Raw genomic sequence first — 23,082 nt, 5'->3', positions numbered from 1 at the left:
CTCTCTCTCCCTCTCTCTCTCCCTCTCTCTGTCTCTCTCTCTGTCTCCCTCTCTCTGTGTCTCTCTCTCTCTGTCTCTCTCTCTCTCGCTCTCTCTCTCCCTCTCTCTCTCTCTCCCTCTCTCTCTCTCTCTCTCCCTCTCTCTGTCTCTCTCTCTGCCTCTCTCTCTCTCTCTCTCCCTCTCTCTGTCTCTCTCTCTGCCTCTCTGTCTCTCTCTCTGTCTCTCTCTCTCCCTCGCTCTCTCTCTCTCGCTCTCTCTCTCTCGCTCTCTCTCTCTCTCTCTCTCTCTCTCTCTCTCTCTCTCTCTCGCTCTCTCTCTCTCTCTCTCTCTCTCTCTCTCTCTCTGTCTCTCTCTGTCTCTCTCTGTCTCTCTCTCTCTCTCTGTCTCTCTGTCAGTCTGTGTCTTTTTGTTTGTTTTTCTTTGTCTGTGATCTTGACTTCAATAAACATTTCAAGCCAAATGTGACAGTCCATCACAAAATCAGTCTTAAGTCGAAATGGGACTGGGTGGCCGAGTGGTAACGCACTTGCGCTCGGAAGCGAGAGGTTGCGTGTTCAGGCCTGGGTCAGGCCGCAATTTTCTCCCCCCTTTCCTAACCTAGGTGGTGGGTTCAAGTGCTAGTCTTTCGGATGAGACGAAAAACCGAGGTCCCTTCGTGTACACTACATTGGGGTGTGCACGTTAAAGATCCCACGATTGACAAAAGGGTCTTTCCTGGCAAAATTGTATAGGCATAGATAAAAATGTCCATCAAATACCCGTGGGACTTGGAATAAAGTTAAAAAAATTCCATCTCACACGGCATAAAGTCTCAGGAAACATGAATACACGCATGCAGGAAAAAATAAAAAAAATATGGGTAGCGCCGTATGTATGGCAGCTCGCTTTCCCCGGGGAGAAAGCAGCCCGAATTTCCATGAGGGCAACCTCACTGGACTGTAAATCATATCCAATCCAATCCAATCCAATCCATCCATCCAATCCAATCCAAATTTGGATGATTTGAGTTAGTTATTATTTTGAAATTGTTAGTCTTTCCTGGATGTTTAGAAAAAAAAATTAAAGCTCTAGGTCAATAAATAACGATATTACGGCCATTTTTATGAAAGAAGTTGACCGGCGGCCATTTTGAGAAATCGGGCTTGAAAGTTTTGGAAGGCACCAGCTTAACATTTTCCTTAGCAACGGGGGTTGAAAATTAACCTCACCCTTCCAAATGTTGCACAAGTGTACTTTGATCTTTCATGCATCATTTAAATGCAAAACGAAGGGTTAAAAGAACAATTATCACCATTTTTGAAGGCTTTGTTTACATCATACATGTGGAGGAAAACGGTCAAATACAGGTCATACACATCAGCAAACATTTTCACTGTCATTATCAGGAATAAAGAGGTTACATGCATCTCACCTACGTTTTTGTCCATTAGTTTGACAAACACTTGAGCAAAATCAACTTACTTGTATCAATCACTTTGTTGGCATCGAATAGGAATACGTAGGCTACAGATCAGAATGTAGATCCCAAACACAGGAACTCCTCCACTGTGACAGTCTGTTCACCACAAAAGCTCTTGCACATCAATGTTGACACCACCTCCAACCTCACCTTTATACATGTCACATGTCTTGCACTGATAGCTGTAGAGCTACAATTTCCTCCGGATCAAACTGGGTGATACATCCACGACGAGTATTTCTGGGTGCAGCGTCGGGAACTTTAATCTGTTTGCAGCCAGTTCCATTGGCTTTGCAGCAACGAAGGCGAGTTCTCTCGAGCACATCACAGCCCTGTTGCAATTAACGAACTGCAGCATGCACCTCCATCACATCTCCTCTACAACTCGCCTCAACTACGTGTGTTCTTGCAGTTGATGCAGTGCCATTAGAAACGCCAACGGTGTTTTTGACACTGAAAAGCGGACGGTCTGTCTCCTCTTCGTCCGCATATTCAGCAAGCGTCACATATTTCGGCATGAGAATCGGAGTCACTGAATCCAGCAACGTCTTCGGCAAAGAAATCCAACAACAAATCTTGGAGTTCGTGGTTATTTTCAAGCGAATCGCAGTTGAGAAGCGCTGTCAATCGGCGTACGTCAGTCATTGTTTTGGTTTCATTCAGCGAACGGAAATCATACTGTGTTACTTCCCCCTGGACTGATTTGACCAATGAGGAGGCCGTTGCTAGTCCTTTTTGGAAGGCAGACAAAGCTGATTGGTTCAATCTTAAAATTTGTTTACGTGCCGGTTTCCTTATTTGGAGGAAGTGGACGGGTATTTTGAACCACTGCGCAGCAGGGCGCGAAAGCTGATGCAATAAGCTTTCCGACGGTACCAAACTTGTTGGGGCCCTGTCAGGGATACACTAAGCAAATTATCGGTCAAAGTGAGGCATTTTGATGTCATGCTGGACTTTTTTGATGAATGTATTGCATTTAAATCCAATAATTTAACTATTTAGCGATTGATTTTGGCATATTTGTTTGGTTGTCATGTAATTTGGGGTCTACAGAACACGTTTCTGCAAAAAAGTGAATTTCACCCAGATAGACCCTCAGTGCCTTTTCCTCGAACTAGCTCGCTTTCGTCTGCTGCGACTTAAGACTGGTTTCGTGGTGGACCGTCACAAATGCACTCTCAGCCAGGAAAAGAGTTCCAACCGAAGCGCTCGTGTACTGACTGTCATACATAGATTCCAGAACACAGCATCTACGAGCAAACATTGTACTTAGTAATGGTACACTGGCGTTTTAAATTCACCCGAACACTGCAGCCTTCCATACCGGTGGCTGACGTTTTCCAATCGACCGGGAACATCGATCGATATCGCCATCTTGCATACACAAAAGTAATACTTTGCCGTACCCTGGGTCAACATGGCGGATTCTCTGTCGTTCCTGGGTATTCCTGCGCTGTGCTTTTTCTTCGCTCTGATCAAAGGTATTTTTTTGTACTGACTGATTTAGAGGTTGGATTTTATTGGTATTGATGTTGGTAATCATCTTGAAAGATTTGTAGGGGCTGTGTTTTTCTCTGAATTTTGTTTTGCTGAAGTGTGTGTGTGTGTGTGTCATCAGAAATCAGATACAAGAAAAAGAACAATTTATCGGTCGGATGTGTGTGTGTGTGTGTGTGTGTGTGTGTGTGTGTGTGTGTGTGTGTGTGTGTGTGTGTGTGTGTGTGTGTGTGTGTAAGTGGTTTGCTTCTTAGTTGGATACCATGGGTTGACAACTCTCGCCATCAGTACCACCTGACCACTGATGAGACACAATAGTGTCGAAACACGTGTCTGGTCTAGGTACTAAAACAATGGTCCTTCTCAGGACTAGATTTCGTTGTGATACGTCCCCCACAAAGGGACTTTGCATTGTAAATCTCGGTCCCCCTTGAGGAGGGTCTGATGCTCCCAATAGGCTGTCTGTGAAGGGATACTTTTTTCTCTCTCTTTCTCTGCTAAGAGATTTTAACAAATCTCGGAAGAAAGTCTCTGCAGACGTTCAATTGTTTCTTTCACAATTTCTGATGTTTTGTATAACTTACCTGCTTTTTGTTATTCAGTAATTATTTTTTATTTCTGTTGCATGAATATCATTCTTGTTTGATTCTGGTCAGGTTCACAATTGATACTTGTTAACTGACTGTCAAATCTTACAGATGCGTTGGGAGGAGAGTACTGCTACATGGGCAGGTCCTTTAGCGTGAAGTACTGTCGCTATGGGTGCTGTGGTTCGTCCATCGATCGCTCCTGCTGCAACCTCGGGTAAACTTATCATACCTGTATCGGAATGGGAAGACCATTTTCGCCATTTTTGTCACTAGGCGCTAATTGACAGACCTATTTTTTTTTTTTTGCCTAAAAAAAAAAGGAGAAAAAAAAGAAAAGAAAAAAAAGACTGCCAACGTTCCAACATTTTTTGGGGGTCGAAATATCTGTGAATGTATTGTTTTGTCAATAACAAACGTTCCAACAGCCTACCTTTCTTGTTTTTTGAAGGAGAAAAAAGTTTTGAAAAAAAGTAAAGAAATATGGCTCAGATTGCATCAGATTGCTCCATTTTTCTTGTTTTTATCAAACATTTTCCGGGAAGACATACCCCCGGACCCGGCTTTTGTCTTCTAAATGACGGTTTGGGAAGGTAGTTGGTCATTTGTTTCTTGTTCTTATTGACATTTTCCAGGGAGACATGCCCGCGATCCCCCCTGGGAGGTTCGGGTGTTTCGCGCCCTCGACTAAACGCTTCGCGTCGTCGATCTGTCCCCTAAAAGAAATTTGGAAACCCCCCTTAAAAATGATGTGATCCGCCCCTGACAGGGCATGGCCGGTTTGTAGGTCGATTGCAAAGGACCGGAAAGAATCAGTAACCGAATTAATTCCTATATTTACTTAAATTAGCTGTGTGTGTGTGTGTGTGTGTGTGTGTGTGTGTGTGTGTGTGTGTGTGTGTGTGTGTGTGTGTGTGTGTGTGTGAGTGTGTGTGCGTGTGTGTGTGTGCGTGTGAGTGTGTGTGTGTGTGTGTGTGTGTGTGTGTGTGTGTGTGTGTGTTCTGCTCACTGACTCAAATATGCCTAGGGTTTACTTGGAATAAGACCATCCCTCTACTTGGTCGCAGGCCACACATTTAGCTGCTTTCTGCGCAGAGCTGAGTTTTTGTGACGCATTTATTTCTTAACGGACACATGTGTCAATGTGTAAAATAACTTCTTTCAAAATAAATTCGGTCTGCACAGAAGGCGATCAAAACGTTGATTTTTGGAATATGTCCAGTCCAAGGGTGTTTTTTATGTCTTTAGTAAAAGCCTTGGCGGATCTGAGAGGGTGACTCTTTTCCTTGGAACGAATGCGCCTTTACAAAACTCGACACTGGCACAAAGAGTTGCTGAGACTATAGCGAGTGAATGACAGAAACAGAAAACTCCAATCAATATTTAGGTTTTCTGATAGCAACGCAGATCTATCAGCTTTGTGGATGGTGGAAGAAAAACATTTTCTCAGAATCAATGTTCTTTGCTGACTGCAACCGAGGTACGCATGCGTAACAAGTTAGCAACCCATTCAAAGGAGATAATGAATTATGCCTGGCAGCGACAATAGACACACGCGTTGCTCAGCTACCCGCAGCATGCGTAGCAAGTTAGCAACCCATTAAAAAGACATCATTAATTGTGCCTGACAGCGACAATAGACACACGCGTTGTTCATCTACCCGCAGCAAGCGTATTGATCGACTGAAAGACGTCAGTTAAATGATGGATTGATGTTTGAAAGAAGCACTCAATTCACCACAGTTAATGACACTATCTTTTCCGTGTATGTATAATTCTCCCTGTAGACCCTATGTAAATGTGAGTTATGTAAATCCAAAAACAAAGAGACTGCCAACGTTCCAAAATTCAGAATCAAAAAACAAGAAAGGTAGGTTGTTGGAACGTTTGGTATTGACAACATCAAAATATTATCGTTGGGTCGATATATTTGTGACTGTATCGTATTGTTTTGTCAATAACAAACGTTCCAACAACCTAGCTACCTTTCTTGTTTTTTGATTGTGAGTTATGTATCTGTGTTTACTTGTGATAGTTGATATAAAAAGTAAATTTAGGACATACGTATTGTTGTTGTCTTTTTATATTTAGTCAAGTTTTGACTAAATATTTTAACATCGAGGGGGAATCGAAACGAGGGTCGTGGTGTATGTGCGTATGTGTGTGCGTGCGTGTGTGTGTGTGTGTGTGTAGAGCGATTCAGACTAAACTACTGGACCGATCTTTATGAAATTTGACATGAGAGTTCCTGGGTATGAAATCCCCGAACGTTTTTTTCATTTTTTTGATAAATGTCTTTGATGACGTCATATCCGGCTTTTCGTGAAAGTTGAGGCGGCACTGTCACGCCCTCATTTTTCAACCAAATTGGTTGAAATTTTGGTCAAGTACTCTTCAACGAAGCCCGGGGTTCGGTATTGCATTTCAGCTTGGTGGCTTAAAAATTAATTAATGACTTTGGTCATTAAAAATCGGAAAATTGTAAAAAAAAATAAAAATTTATAAAACGATCCAAATTTACGTTTATCTTATTCTCCATCATTTGCTGATTCCAAAAACATATAAATATGTTATATTCGGATTAAAAACAAGCTCTCAAAATTAAATATATAAAAATTATTATAAAAAATTTTTTTTCGAAATCAATTTAAAAACACTTTCATCTTATTCCTTGTCGGTTCCTGATTCCAAAAATATATAGATATGATATGTTTGGATTAAAAACACGCTCAGAAAGTTAAAACAAAGAGAGGTACAGAAAAGCGTGCTATCCTTCTCAGCGCAACGAATACCCCGCTCTTCTTGTCAATTCCACGTGTTCTGTGAGTTCGACAGCTACTTGACTAAATATTGTATTTTCGCCTTACGCGACTTGTTATAATATGATTTATGACATATCTTAATTATGTCATATTTTTGCCAGTTAGGAATAATCAAGTATGAGTGGACATTTGTATGCATTGAAGGATGTATGTTTATTGATTAAAATCCTACACTGATGTGCATAGCAAACTTTAAAAAAAAAAAGGATCCTTGCAGACAAGGTTGTCGAGACCAGCGAGTGAATGAGAAACAAGTGGAATTGAAATCAGTTGATCTTTTAGAGAGCACCGCAGATCTATTAAATTATTTTCTGGTAAACAAAGACAATTCTATAGGATCAAATGTATTCATTGACTTCAACCGAGGCACCCATACATGATAGCCCACTAAAAGGAAGCCGCCATAAACAGTACACGGCGACAACCACAGACAAACAGGTTGATCAGTCCCATATTCTCAGCGTTATCGATCGACTGTCACATGTTTGTAAATAACCATGTATCGATGGAACATTTGATTTTTTACTTTGAGCCATGTGATCGATACATAATTGTGTGTAAATGATTGTGTGTGTGTTTTGCAGTGTTGGGATGATCGTCGGGGGCGTGGTGGCGGCGATCGCGTGCATCTCCATCGTGGTGACTGTCGTCTGCTGCTGCGTCAAGAAACAGACGTACCGGGGAAGAGTTGTCGGCCCTCACGCAAACAACAACGTTACCGTCGTTCACAGTAAGAAACAAGGCCTGATGTTGCTTTTTTACCCAGTAATACACAATTATGAAAAGGTGAAGCAGGATAAAACAACGATTAAAAACCTTGCACTAATCGGACAGCTAGTTTCTAGGTTACCTTATCTGGTTCATATTTTACGACAATTTGAAAATGACGAACAAAATCACTTTCAACAGTGGGCGCGATTTTGGTGCGTTTCTTTTGCCCCCTACTGTACTCTATGTTCCGTTTAATGTTATGCAGTGTGTTAGTTTTTCGTTTTGTTTTTCAAGAAAATGTCGACAAAATAAAATCAATATTATATAGTAGGCTGTAACTTAAACCGTGTTATACTGGTTGGTCCGGTGTCAGAATAATAGGACTGGGTGGTCGAGTGGTAACGCACTTGCGCTCGGAAGCGAGAGGTTGCGAGTTCGACCCTGGGTCAGGGCGTTAGCAATTGATTACTCAAATCCCTCCTCAATTACTCATATGTTTGCAGGTCTTAAAACAAATATGTTACGGTACATTGTTTGGGTGACCGTCAGTCACATGTTAAAATGTCTACATTGTTTGGGTGACTGTCACATGTTAAAAAGGACTGGGTGGCCGAGTGGTAACGCACTTGCGCTCGGAAGCGAGAGGTTGCAAGTTCGACCCTGGGTCAGGGCGTTAGCAATTTTCTCCCCCCTTTCCTAACCTAGGTGGTGGGTTCAAGTGCTAGTCTTTCGGATGAGGCGAAAAACCGAGGTCCCTTCGTGTACACTACATTGGAATGTGCACGTTAAAGATCCCACGATTGACAAAAGGGTCTTTCCTAGCAAAATTGTATAGGCATAGATAAAAAATGTCCACCAAAATACCTGTGTGACTTGGAATAATAGGCCGTGAAAAGTAGGATATGCGCCGAAATGGCTGCGATCTGCTGGTCGATGTGAATGCGTGATGTATTGTGTAAAACATTACATCTCACCCAGCATAAATAGATCCCTGCGCCTTGAGTCCGAGTCTGGAGATACGCGCGCGATATAAGACTTCATATAAAATGTCTACATTGTTATTGTAACCGTGTGCCAATCTACTTTCCTCTTTCGTACTGAACTCAAACACTAAAGCAGACGACACAAGTTATATTACCCAGGTTCTTTTATTCCATACGATGAAATGGGGAAAATGTGGGATAACGGGGGTTTATCTTCAAATACAACTTTCACTGTATAGGACTAAACAACTTAAAAAAAAACCAATATTCTCACTCTTCATTCTAAAACTACATTCTTCCCCTAAAGATACCCTTTAAAACACACCAAATCCTTTCCCCAAACTACACTCTACTCTAAATCCTCACTCTCAACTTTAATCCAAAAAAAACCACAATGAGACTCTAATTTAAAACAAACGAAATCTAAAAAAACAACCTAAAAAACAATTCTTTAAAAAAAACCAAATCTACAAAAACTCTAACAAAATCTGACCAAAATCTCTCCACTAAATCTAACTACTCTTCACTAACAAAACCTAGTCTATAAAAACAAATCTACGCCCCACTAAAAAAGAAAAGACCTAACTAAAACAGAACAGACCTAACTAAAAAGAACCCCTCTAGAAAGAAAGACCTAACTAAACCCCGTCGCACACTCGGCCATCCTGTAAACACAGAATGCACGCCGTAAGCATACGTAAACAAATCAACAATTTCAACTACCACAAGCTAACTCATTAAACAACAAAACACATCATTCCTACCAAATAACATGCCTACAATACATATACCGTTCTCTCAAACAACGGTCTTCTAAAGCATTCACACACAAAAATCTTCCCCACCATTCCAACTCACAAAACAATCTACTTAAACATTCAAATAAATCCTCCCCCCAAGCAGCATACTATTCTTTTCACCGCCTACCCATTTACAGAAAGAAAATTGTTTTAACCTACCAGCAAAAGAATCCTCACATTCCGGAAAGATTTCCGGCCGTGACAGACATGTCACACAACGGCATTGAAAACACGCCGCACCAAATACACGTCTCCTTCCCTCAAAGATTCCAAGCAAAAGCACAGTTTTAGCGTTCACATCCTGTGCACCGGTGTCACAAGATTAACCCATTCAACTCGAGGGGTGTCAGGCAGCCCCACTTTCTTTAGTTAGTGCCTAACGTCACCTTCAACTATTCAACTTTACATCGCGGCGGAGGGAAAAAGGGAGATGGAACAAAGCCACCTGTCAATTGTTTCTTGTTCACAAAAACATTAATCACAAAATTTACTCCAGAGGCTTGTACCAAAAAAAACAATCGTTTTACCTATGCAAATTTTAGAATCGGCTATTCCGCGAGACCAATTCAATAGAAATGAAACTCAGTCTCGGAAACCTTAATGGATCCCCGATAGTATAGAGGTACCACGAGTTCACACGGATGCACAAGAGTGCATGTGTACCGTAACTGTCGTTCCCAAGCTCACATCTGTGTCACTCTTAAATGTTAAAATGTCTACATTGTTTGTATGACCGTCAGTCACATGTTAAAATGTCTACATTGTTTGTGTGACTGTCACATGTTAAAATGTCTACATTGTGTGTGTGACTGTCACGTGTTAAAATGTCTACATTGTGTGTGTGACTGTCACGTGTTAAAATGTCTACATTGTGTGTGTGACTGTCACATGTTAAAATGTCTACATTGTGTGTGTGACTGTCACGTGTTAAAATGTCTACATTGTGTGTGTGACTGTCACGTGTTAAAATGTCTACATTGTGTGTGTGACTGTCACGTGTTAAAATGTCTACATTGTGTGTGTGACTGTCACATGTTAAAATGTCTACATTGTGTGTGTGACTGTCACGTGTTAAAATGTCTACATTGTGTGTGTGACTGTCACATGTTAAAATGTCTACATTGTGTGTGTGACTGTCACATGTTAAAATGTCTTTACTGTGTGTGTGATTGCAGCCAACACACAGGGCATGGCACAAGGCATGGCCAACCCGGGACCTTACAACCAGCATCCTCGCCCTATGGGCTACCCGCAGCCTGCCCCTTACATGTACCCGGGACCGAACGGGTACAAGCCACCCCCACCCCCACCCTACCTGTACGCCAACCCCGCCTACCCCCCGGGCGCCGCCCCTGGAGGTGGGGTAGGGGGAGGGGGAGGATTTGCCGCCCCGGCCGCCCCGGCCTATGCTCCTAACTCTTAGACGTGAGACGTGAAATGTTTGCTAATTGAAGTTGTTTTTGTTTTGTTTCGCTGTTTTGATGTCCGAACATCTGTTCCTAATTGAACTTTTAGATGACATGTGTGTCTTTCTGCACAATCTACTTAGCAAAAAATACAACAACAAAAAACAACAACAGCGAAACCAATTCAGGCTGTTGCCTTTGGGTGCGTATCGCCTTAGACCTCGTAACAGCCTCGTAAAAAGAAAAACCCACAATAAACACAATCAGCGAGATCAATACAGGCAGTTGCCTTTGGGTGCGTATCGAAGTAGTGGAATGGTCGCCTTAGGCCTCGTTAAAAAAAAAATTAAAAAAAATGAACACAAACAGCGAGACCAGTTCAGGCTGTTGCCTTTGGGTGCAGGTGTTGGGCTGTTGCCTTTGGGTGCAGGTGTTGGGCTGTTGCCTTTGGGTGCAGGTGTTGGGTATCGAAGTAGCAGATTGGTCGGCTTAGGCCTCGTAAATGTCTGTACAGGTTTGTCGTGGTTTACACGATGGTTTAGGAGGGAAGGAAGGTATTTTCAACAAGCAGTAAGGTAAACAGAAAACAAATCTCTATGGCGGCACTTTCTAATGCAGATTTTTTATTATTCGTTTCATCGAAATCCCTTCTCTTTACAGAAAAAAAATAATGTGAAGCAAGTAAGGGACGTGATACATTCTTAAATGGTAAAGAGTAGGAACGACAAGTTGCTTCCCTTGCTCTAGATTGTGCGCTCTCTCTCTCTCTCTCTCTCTCTCTCTCTCTCTCTCTCTCTCTCTCTCTCTCTCTCTCTCTCTCTCTCTCTCTCTCTCTCTCTCTCTCTCGAAGAAGAAGAAGAAGAAGAAGAAGAAGAAGAAGAATTAGAAAAAAAAGAAGAAGAAGTATGAATATTGCATGTGATTTAGCCCAGGACTGACAGACCAAAGTAGCTGCATGATTCGTGTTCCTGTGTGCATCAAGTCAGAACATTGCTGGTGTTTAACATGTTACTGGTGGTTGTTGTTGTTGTTTGTGTTTGTTTGTTTATTAGTTTGTCTGTCTGTTTGTTGGTCTGTTTTAATGTCGAAGTCCGTCCATTTTCTAAAAAGTTGTTTTCATGAATGTAACGTGCAAAAAATTTCGAACTTTAGAAATATGAGTTTTGTTTCTGTGATTATCTATGACCTCTGTTTCCTTTTAGATATTTTGTCATAAACACAAAGTTTATCATCATATGCTTTAAAAAAAAAAGTGATAGTTGTAAAGGCTTATTGAAAAGCTTAAAGGTGAGATTTTTTCCCTTATTCTGACGTTTTTTGATGCTGGCGGCAGCAAAATACTCTTTTACATGGCCACATAAATATCTAAAATGTTTATATTGCTGTTAATACATGTTATAGGTAAAATTTAAATAATTACCTACGTAAAATTATTGCTGTTAATACATGTTATGGGTAACATTTAAATATTTACGTACGTATATTGCTGTTAAATACATGTTATGGGTAAAATTTAAATATTTACGTACGTATATTGCTGTTAATACATGTTATGGGTAAAATTTTAATATTTACGTACGTATATTGCTCTTAATACATGTTATGGGTAAAATTTAAATATTATCGTACGTATATGACTGTTAATACATGTTACGGGTAAATTTTAAATAATTACTAACGTATATTGCTGTTAATACATGTTATGGGTAAAATTTAAATAATTACTAACGTATATTGCTGTTAATACATGTTGTGGGTAAAATTTAAAATAATTACTTACGTATATTGCTGTTAATAGGCCCTACATGTTATGGGTAAAACTTAAATAATTATCATCGTACGTATATTGCTGTTAATACATAATTATTAAGGGTAAAACTTAAATATTCATGTACGTATATTGCTGTTAATACATGTTATGGGTAAAACTTAAATATTAATGTACGTTAGGGGTTAAACTAAAATATTATCGTACGTATACTGCTGTTAATACATTTTATGGATATATTTCTTGGCTGCTTTGAGCTTGCTGTTATCTTTTGTGCTTTGGGTACACAAGTACTTCATCAACAAACTATTGCAAGTAGGCAATTCATGTTTGTACGTTCAAGTCTTGCCATTGTCACTATCCTTGTCGAGAATTAGCTTGTATTTTTTTTTCTCATCTAGTCTTGATTCGCTCGACATATAGACGGATTTCGGAAATAACTCGGGCGTGTATGGGTTGTGAGAGGCAGTTGTATTGGGTTTAGTGAGGCAAGCTTTCAACACTTGCTTCTTGTCCACGTGTTCCAGACTCACCCCACGCCAATGACTGGTCCAAATCGTCACGTGGGAAAGTTTGCCTCAATAAACGCAAGAGTATACATTATTTCACAACCCATAAACACCAAACATCGCCTATTGACTTGCCTTGTCTTGTTTTGTCTTGTCCTAACAAAAAAGAAACTGCTGAAAGAATGTACTTGCCTCAACTATTACACTGTACCAAGACGACACCCTTCTCTATCTTGGGTGATTGTTTGGGTTTTGTTTGTTTGGTATTGCACAATGCTCTAGTTGACATTGTCCAGTCGTTCATGTTCGCACGTGTATTTATACAGGTTATGCACGCATTTAGTGTGCAACCAGACAGAGATAATATGACTGTGATAAATATAGAGCATAATTATAATCATTGAACTATTATATGGTTATCGTGACACGTTTACATTATGTATGGTTAGTTCTTTGCAACTTTTATAGTGTATCCTCCCCATTACTCGCGCTACCTCTTATGCATTCAGTTGCCATGACAATTGAGAGGAATTCTCTGTATTTGGGACATTTTGCACACATTCAGTTTTTCTGTTCTCAATACACACGCTATTCACTATTTATAATTCTCTCCGATATTTATGTTACTTTTTGTTGCGAGACTGTTGTAGCTTCTGGTCCTGATAAGGCCGTAACACATTACACTCATATCATTGTTTCACTCCCGACCCTACTACCTTTTTGTTTATCCTTTAAAGATATTTAAAGATATTAGAAAGATATTATGTTGACACATTCTGTTAATGTCTAACTTTGTTCAATTCAGTCGACTGTCCTTTGATTTACGTGAATAACTGCTGAAATAGAGTAACTTTTGTCTTCTTACTTTGTGCACTGTTATGGTTAAATCAAATCTGTTACACTTGAATAAAGAATCTCTAAGAGAAGAACATATTCAAATACATTAGTTTTGGTTTGTGAAATACAGAGAGAGAAAGAACGCAATAAAAACATAAGTGTGTGTGTGTGTGTGTGTGTGTGTGTGTGTGTGTGTGTGTGTGTGTGTGTGTGTGTGTGTGTGTGTGAGTGTGTGTGTGTGTATGTGTGTTTTGGTACTGAAATAATGGTGTAATTGACACATTAGTCAACTTGTGACTAAAATTTAGCACACACACACACACACACACACGCACACACACACACACACACACACACACACACACACACACACACACACACACACATTAAAAAAAACAAATTTCTGCACAAAAACAAGCTGTAGGTTGTCAAATGTTGGTATGTGTCCAAGTAGCTCTTATCTGGACACATGTATCTTGATTTACAATATCGTCTGTCCTGTTATTGAATAGAGGACTGCAAAAATCTGAAACTCACAATAAAAGATTGCTTTGGGTTCTTACTTTAATAAAACACCATGGAAAAGTATACAAAATCACCAGACAATATCAAATATGACCGTCATAAATCTAAACATGCTGTACATACACACGATCTATATTGCACAACTGCCTTCTAGGAGAAACAAATATGTAACAAAACTGATTACAACTCACGAAGTACGTATCAACATAACCTTGACATCGTTGAATTGATTTATACTAAACATACACGAAAGTTCAGCGTTATGTGCTTAACACACACCACTGGCACTTGCTACAGTATCATTTTGAAAGAATAAAGAACTTTAACTACAGAACGAATTCTACCATCATATCATAAACTCGGTAAAACCATTATTAGGACGGCGGTCACGTGACCCCTTTTAACGAAATCTGTAATCTAAAAAGTGTGCCAGATAGCCAGGTAGAGGGACTTTAATGGCATAGAAAATTTGAATGAATTAACACGGGAATGAATGCTCTAGTTGGGGTACACAAAAGGGTGCAATGATGTTTTTGCCGAGTTTAGTTTACCAGTGTTAGATATACTTTTGAGAAAAAAGTTGCAGATCAAGTATATATACACATACCTAAAGCATTTGCTTCAAATGAAGGGTCCTATGAACTCGGGGCACAACACGCTTACGCAAAAAAAACATGTGATGCACCTTGCCCTGCCTGTGAATGGTGCTTTTCAGTTTACGTGTAAAAGCTGACGACATAATGCAACGTGCCTCCGCGACGAAAACGGCTACTTTTGTTATTGATTGGTGGCTTTTTAAGAAATTATTTCAATGAAATAAAATCCCAGCTCAACACAGCAACTCGCTAGGCTTTTGATTGTTGGTATGTGATCAAGTGGAGGGATGGTTTTACCACATGCTACAGCCTGGTCAGATCTCAGACAGGACGAACACTTAGGGTTAGGGTTACGAGACAGAATGGGCCTCTAAGCTTGGCCAGACCTGTGGTGGCTGACATGATTGTTCCACTCTAACATGTGGTACACATTTCTGTCATTCTGTTGTCAATTGAAACGCATGTATCTAGACAAATATCACTAAAATTGTAAGAGGACAACCTAACATTAGTCAAGACATTGCTGCTCTTACTAATGCAAGTTTCACTGGGTGTATTTATATTTAGTGCATTAGTAAGAGCAGCAATGTCTTGACTAGTGCACTAAATATAAATACACCTAGTGAAAATTGTACATCGTGTGGATACGTGTTATTTACAGAAAATAAATAAACAAATAAAAAATGTGTCAAAACACTGGCAACATTTTACAACCAGTTGTCTTGTCCTCAATAATACAGAAAAACGTCCAAAGATTAAAAGCTGACACATACAAAATTGTTTAAGAAACCTGTAAAGAGATGCTTGTGCACACACACACATACACGCACGCACGCACGCACGCACGTACACAAAAACATGCACGCACATACACACACACACACACACACGCACGCACGCACGCACACAAACACACGCACGTGCGCACACACACGCATACACACGCACGCACGCAAACACACGCACACGTACACACACTCAAGCACACACATGCATACAAACACATGCACACAAGTAATCGCGCATTTCTTACTTCATATTGCAACGTCAACACGAACACGGTACTATGTTCAATCGAAGCTATCGCGGATTTCAAGTCTGTTGTGGTGAAATAAACCAAACCGTTTACGTTTTCACGATTGAAACTACAACATGTCTTGCACATGCACAGAACATAGACAAGAATAGGGATACTTCTGTTAATGATCATTGTCTATTTGACATATCCGTAGTCACGCTCCAACGAGAGTCACTATTCTTGAACAAAAACGAATACATGTGTCACGTGTTAAACTGATTACAGACGATTGTTACTCGTTAGGCATATACAAAGTAAAACATTGTCCCTCGGGATATTTCGCTTATTCAGCTAATATAGCAAATGCATTTCACTTCAAATGTTGACTTGTTAGAAAAGCGATCCAAAATAAGAATTCCCCCTTCACACAGGAAGCAGCCAGGGTGTTGATTCTATGTATGTTCACAAGTGGTGGGGTGGCCTTATCTCACGCAGATGCCTGGCAAAATCTGAGGTTGTGATCCTATTCTTTTAACAACTTTCGAACGACTGCCTTTGAAACGGGTTGTGTGTGATCTTGAAGGATTTTTTGTCTTCAAGAATACATTTAATCCAAATATCATTTAATTTTCGCCCTTGACATTTTGGGTTCATGGCTTTAGTTAAGCGATGCAGGAAAAATCAGATAGCGACGATGAGTTATGCAAAAATATACGAGCAACATCGCATAAACATGACATAGAATGAGTGACTTTTATAAATGTACATACACAGAACTCGAGTTGGTCCTTATAATGACTACATTACTTCCACCGAGCGCACAAAGAGAAAAAAACAATATTCATTCATTGAAAATTTGTAACGTATCCAAGCTATTTTAAAGAAACGGAAAAACGATACGTGAAAAGACTGGCGAACAAAAGAATCGTTAAACATCATTAACTCCCGCAGCGATAGTGTTGCGTTTGTGCATGATATGCTCAGTAAGACTATTGGTAAACGTTAGAACAACGTTTTCTAATCTTCACTGAAATAGTAATCGCAAAGTAATAAAAACTAATGTGCAACATATCTAGTAACATTGTTGCTCCCTTGAAAAATCTCTACATATCCCATTGGAAAACTTGTTGAAACCTGGTGGCATTAAGATTCATTCTTTATGCGATAAATTCGGGTAACCCTAACCCTGTTTCTAATGTCGTCTAAATCACCTTGCAATGAAAACACCGTCGTATTTGTCAAACCACTTCAGTACATACAATGACAGGTTATGATTCGGTTCCTTTTTTGATTGGGTAACACACACATGAAGAATGTCACTTTCTTTCACTCGTCAGTATTTACAAAACTAATTTCAACGAATGAACATAATTTAAAGTAAACGGACAACTGCCTCTGATAAACACGCTTCGAATCAATGACAATGCCAAAAACTGACGTGATCCTTTCATAAATATGAACGAAGCACATCGGACTCTTCACGACTTTTCTAACTGAAACAATTCGCGAAAACAACAATCCACTCCTTTTCAATAAACAGCATGAAAAAACGATTCACATGTGAAAACAATCGACTTTTTGAATTCTCAGAAGTACCACAATTATTTCTTTTAAACTACTAATCGTCCACCAAACATCTTAAAGCTCTGCTCCAGTCGCTGGTAAAAACAGCCGACCTTTATATTATCCGAAATACCACAAACAGTTATGCATGATAAAAGTCGTCCACAACGGACCTCCAAACGTTGCTCCAATCAACAAATTGCAAAACAATACCTTGCACCTTACCGTTTTCGTAAACAGGGCTGCGCAACCATCACAGTCAGAAACAAAAGCATTCACAACACTGATCTGTCAGCAACAGCTTAATACGGAGGTCACAAGCCCTGTTTGCAGCTTGGATTAAACTATCCGGGAGGTCGAAAGTCGCAGGGGATAACAACTTGATCATAGCGGAACAACACCGGCGGAAGTGGTTCTTGGTATGCTGCTGTATGGTGGAGGGGCGTCTCCCCTGACGATGGTGACATCCGGTCTGAACAGAATTTTTAGTCTCTGAAACAAACACAGAACTTATAGTAATCAATGGGGCACAATTGCCTGGTAGGTAAGACGTCGGCCTGGTAGACAAGACGTTGGCCTCCTAATCGGGAGGTCGTGAGTTCGAATCCCGGTCGCTGCCGCCTGGTGGGTTAAGAGTGGAGATTTTTCCAGTCTCCCAGGTCAACTTATGTGCAGACCTGCTGGTGACTTAACCCCCTTCGTGTGTACACGCAAGAACAAGACCAAGTGCGCACGGAAAAGATCCTGTAATCCATGTCAGAGTTCGGTGGGTTATAGAAAAACGAAAATACCCAACATGCCTCCCCCGAAATCGGCGTATGCTGCCTGAATGACGGGGTAAAAACGGTTATACACGTAAAAATCCACTCGTGCTAAAAACATGAGTGAACGTGGGAGTCTAAGCCCATGAACGAAGAAGAAGAAGAAGAAGAAGATGGGTTCTAGGAACATGAAAATACTAAGCATGCATCCCCCAAAAGCGGTGATTGCTGCTTAAATGGCGGGGTTAAAACGGTCGTACATGTAACAACCGTAGGAGTTTTAGCCCATGACCGAGGAAGAAGAAGACGAAATTACTTGGGGAAATTCCATGACAGAAATTCGGACTGCGTGGTTTAGAATCCAGGCAGGGACAGACACGCACGGGTCAACTTTCTGTGCAGACTCAGATACGGTATCCGTGTCCCAACCCCGTGTCACCTCAGTAGCACGTACAAGACCTTTCACTCTTCCATAAGTGCATGTGGTTGATTACACCTAAACACCTGTGTCTCGTTTAAAGTTGGGATAACATCCGGAAACATGCCCCTAAGGACAGGCTTTAATTGAGCCCGAAGTCGACTTCGCGAAGTCTTTATACCGAAAACACAGTGCTAACGCTTTGCGAAGTATACTTCGCGTAGTCGACTTCGCCCAGTAAAGATCAGGCTTAAAGGTACTGAACTTGTCAAATCCAGGTGCACGGAGCCCCTGGGGCTTTTAGTAATACCTCAGGCAGCCATCCGTTCGAAGAACTACCAAGTTTCATTGACTTGCACCCAAAGAGTCAAGAACTGCGATTTTTTTACGAATTAATTTCGTACTCGGACCCGGCTGGTCTTGACCTATTTTTGGATCTAAATTTAGATCAGGTAGATCACCACATCATGCACAAAAAGACACGTCACTTAGCAAACTATGTCAGACGTCATCATGAGTTTGTATAAAACAAAATCGAGGCCGGAATCACTCAGTTGAATCGAACTCCGACCAAACACCACGTAATAACTAGGTTAATTTATGCACTCGCGTGAACACGAAACTGTCGAGCTTCACAGATGTCGTCGTTGGGTAGTTTTGGGTTTGTTTTACTACCATAAGAGGATTTTTGAACTGTAAATGCACTCAGCTGCAACTAAAACGCAAAACGAAGGCAGTGAGCTGCACTGTGCCTTTAATTGTGTCCCCGTGAGCGCGTAAAACATTATCATCGCAGCTACCGAATGAGCTATCCCCCCCATCCCCAAAGCCAAGGATAGGTTACCTGGACGATGGGTCCCTTGGTCACGGCGATCTTGCAGACCATGTAGGCTGTAACTTATCTAAGCTATTTCAAGTCAAGAGGAAAATGATCTGTGAAAAGACTAGCGAACAAAAGAATGGTTAAATATCGTTAACTCACGCAGAAGTAGCGAGCCCGGTAGCTCAGTTGGTAGAGCACTGGACTTGTGATCCGAGGGCCACAGGTTCGAATCCGGGCCGGGACGGACACGGGTAACCTTAGTGCAGACTCAGAGACGGTATCCATGTTCCACCCCCGTGTCACCACTGTGGCACGTAAAAGACCTCGGACATTGTGCCATTAGTGCTGGTGGCTGAATACACCTAAACACGCACACACCTGGGTATAGCGCGACTCTGTTGCTGCTAGCTTTCCACTTGGAGGAAGCGACCCAAATGTCCTAGCGATGTGACAATAAAGCAATGAAAATGAAAATGAAAGAAAAAGTAGAGTGTGTTGCGTATGTGCGTCATATGCTCCGAGAAAGGTTACCTGGAGGATGGGTCCCTTGGTGACGGCGATCTTGTAGACCATGTAGGTGGGGATCATGCCGATGGAGGACAGCGCCATCATGACGCCGATCACGTGGGCCCAGGTGGGAAACTCGTAGCCCACGTACTGGACAGGGACGTAGGTCAGGATGTTGAACATCACCACGCCCTGACACAGCAACGAGGGTGGAATGATAACATAGAGATACGATACTTGACAGGGACATACATCACCACGCCCTGACACAGCAACGAGGGTGGAATGATAACATAGAGATACGATACTTGGTTTAAACACAATTTTATTCAAAATACATGACATGAAACAACTGGCAAAAATGCAGCTAGGACACGAACTCAAGCAGATGCTTATTTGACGTGACCATAACAATGCTAAGTTACACAAGTTTTCATGATGGTGGACAACACAATTATTAACCAGAAGAACAAAATGTAGGAGGGGGGTAAGGGGAACTTAATCAAAACAGGAGGATTTACAGAGACAAAAAAAATTAAAATTAATCAAATAGAAAAAGAAAAGAAAAAAATAAAGAAAAAAAATAAGGTGAGACTATGAATGAAGCGCGTGGGACGAGAACATCGATGCTGAGACATGCAATAAGTAAGTTCAGATAAATGTACATTTTCATGGAGAGGGCAGCATAGTTCGTTACGAATGTATGGAAGAAAACAACCACACACACACAGACAAAAGAGAACAGCAAAACAAAAACAAAAACTCAATGATAAGTATTACTTATGTTAAATATGTAATTGATGCAACAACACTGAGAGGCGGGTTTACGTTCTCCTGCACACAAACATACACAATACCAGTACGTGGGCTAATCCTTCAAGTTAGTCGACCAGATTCAGCAATAAAGGATTGGACGGACTCGAAAATCAATGTATTTATGCGAAATGAATGTTGCTCGCTGCCTCTTAATAATGTTTCCACGTGTCTAAAATTGGCAGGCAGTGAGTTAATTGTGGACATACGAGCATGTTCAAATAACGTGCAGTATAACAAGTAATGTTCAGCTGTTTCGTTCCGGTTACCGCACGCACACAGTGGGTTATCTTTTAAATGGCGTTTGCATAAATCGGAATTAAGGTTACTCATGTTTAAACGCATTCTGCTGTGTTGTATTTCTACCTGTCTTTTTCCAAAATAATAATAAACTGGCACATAATGATGAGGACTTTGTAAATAATGCTTAAACTCGCTAATTGAGTTTGTGGTTTTAACCACATCAGGCAGATCATTCCATAAAATTGTAGTCGAAGGAACGAAGGCTAGGATGTTCGGAAGATTTCTGTCCTGTGAGCTGGTACAAATCTTTCAAGTGGTCGTCTTCTGTGATAGGGATTTAAGGATGAAACTAGTGGTGGCAAAAGGTCAACTAAATATAGGGGACATTTACCATGAACCATTTTATGATATAAAATCAATTTATGTTGTCTTCGGCGTTCCTTTAGACTACAAAATCCGCTTTCTTTGTAAATCTTACCATGACTAGTTCTCCGCACACCGCCAATTATAATACGTAAAGCTTCAAGGTGTAGTTTTTTCAGGGTGTTCGACAGGGCTTCGGTACAATTATCCCATAATACATCAACATAGTCAAAATGTGGCAAAATAAAGGATTTGTACATTATTTCCAAACTTTTTCTGCATAACTTATACTTATAATGCCTTAAGCAATTAATCAACAAAGTGGTCTTTTTCACAATATTTCTGACTTGAGCGTCCCATTTACAGTCATTTTGCAAAATAATACCGAGGTGCTTGTGTTCCTTTGTGTCTTCCAAAACAATTCCATTGAAAAATAACGGGTCAATTTGGCTTAAATCACGTTTTATATTCAGCAATTTGGTTTTTGTTTCATTAAATGTGACTTTCCAACGTGCTGCCCAACAACTAATTTTATCGAGGTCTGTATTTAAAATTTCGGCACGTCTTACCGGATCATTCAATGCAAGTGACATACGATACTTGACAGGGACATACATCACCACGCACTGACACAGCAACGAGGGTGGAATGATAATATAGAGATACGATACTAGACAGGGACATACATCACCACGCCCTGACACAGCAACGAGGGTGGAATGATAATATAGAGATACGATACTTGACAGGGACATACATCACCACGCCCTGACACAGCAACGAGGGTGGAATGATAACATAGAGATACGATACTTGACAGGGACATACATCACCACGCCCTGACACAGCAACGAGGGTGGAATGATAACATAGAGATACGATACTTGACAGGGACATACATCACCACGCCCTGACACAGCAACGAGGGTGGAATGATAACATAGAGATACGATACGCGACAGGGACATACATCACCACGCCCTGATACAGCAACGAGGGTGGAATGATAACATAGAGATACGATACTTGACAGGGACATACATCACCACGCCCTGACACAGCAACGAGGGTGTAATGATAACATAGAGATACGATACGCGACAGTGACAGTGACGTAGGTCAGGATGTTGAACATCACCACGCCCCGACACAGCAACGAGGGTGGAATGCTAACATAGAGATACGATACGCGACAGTGACAGTGACGTAGATCAGGATGTTGAACATCACCACGCCCTGACACAGCAACGAGGGTGGAATGATAACATAGAGATACGATACGCGACAGTGACAGTGACAGTGACGTAGGTCAGGATGTTAAACATCACCACGCCCTGACACAGCAACGAGGGTGGAATGATAACATAGAGATACGATACGCGACAGTGACAGTGACGTAGGTCAGGATGTTGAACATCACCACGCCCTGACACAGCAACGAGGGTGGAATGATAACATAGAGATACGATACGCGACAGTGACAGTGACGTAGGTCAGCATGTTGAACATCACCACGCCCTGACACAGCAACGAGGGTGGAATGATAACATAGAGATACGATACGCGACAGTGACAGTGACGTAGGTCAGGATGTTGAACATCACCACGCCCTGACACAGCAACGAGGGTGGAATGATAACATAGAGATACGATACGCGACAGTGACAGTGACGTAGGTCAGGATGTTGAACATCACCACGCCCTGACACAGCAACGAGGGTGGAATGATAACATAGAGATACGATACGCGACAGTGACAGTGACGTAGGTCAGGATGTTGAACATCACCACGCCCTGACACAGCAACGAGGGTGGAATGATAACATAGAGATACGATACGCGACAGTGACAGTGACGTAGGTCAGGATGTTGAACATCACCACGCCCTGACACAGCAACGAGGGTGGAATGATAACATAGAGATACGATACGCGACAGTGACAGTGACGTAGGTCAGGATGTTGAACATCACCACGCCCTGACACAGCAACGAGGGTGGAATGATAACATAGAGATACGATACGCGACAGTGACAGTGACGTAGGTTAGGATGTTGATTATCACCACGCCCTG

At 41.2% G+C, this 23,082-nt stretch overlaps 2 protein-coding genes and 1 long non-coding RNA gene across 3 annotated transcripts in view; 1 reads left to right on the top strand and 2 right to left on the bottom strand.

Annotated features, from left to right (window-relative positions):
* Positions 1-2,637: 2,637 nt before the first annotated feature.
* Positions 2,638-12,052, top strand: LOC138965240 (uncharacterized). Its single transcript, XM_070337371.1, has 4 exons — positions 2,638-2,940; positions 3,655-3,760; positions 6,950-7,095; positions 10,035-12,052. Exons 1-4 carry the CDS (start codon positions 2,877-2,879, stop codon positions 10,280-10,282), a joined length of 564 nt encoding a protein of 187 aa, XP_070193472.1. The 5' UTR covers positions 2,638-2,876; the 3' UTR covers positions 10,283-12,052.
* LOC138965245 (uncharacterized) lies at positions 8,542-9,550 on the bottom strand. Its single transcript, XR_011455379.1, has 2 exons — positions 9,019-9,550; positions 8,542-8,724 (listed from the first exon to the last, which is right to left on the bottom strand). It is a non-coding gene; the product is annotated as an uncharacterized lncRNA (long non-coding RNA).
* Positions 12,053-13,800: 1,748 nt separating the features above from the next.
* Positions 13,801-23,082, bottom strand: part of LOC138965241 (sodium- and chloride-dependent GABA transporter 1-like) — a 12,503-nt gene continuing 3,221 nt past the window's right edge. The window contains exons 3-4 of the mRNA XM_070337372.1: positions 19,615-19,782; positions 13,801-17,573 (exon numbers count right to left, since the gene is read on the bottom strand). Of these exons, the coding sequence (XP_070193473.1) occupies positions 17,466-17,573; positions 19,615-19,782 (276 nt within the window). The 3' untranslated portion in view covers positions 13,801-17,465. The remainder of the gene's footprint in view (positions 17,574-19,614; positions 19,783-23,082) is intronic.

This window comes from Littorina saxatilis, linkage group LG4, assembly GCF_037325665.1.
Source record: "Littorina saxatilis isolate snail1 linkage group LG4, US_GU_Lsax_2.0, whole genome shotgun sequence".
NCBI lineage: Eukaryota > Metazoa > Mollusca > Gastropoda > Littorinimorpha > Littorinidae > Littorina > Littorina saxatilis.
Note: the sequence above shows the minus strand (reverse complement) of the source record. Positions and strands in the feature narration are given on the sequence as shown.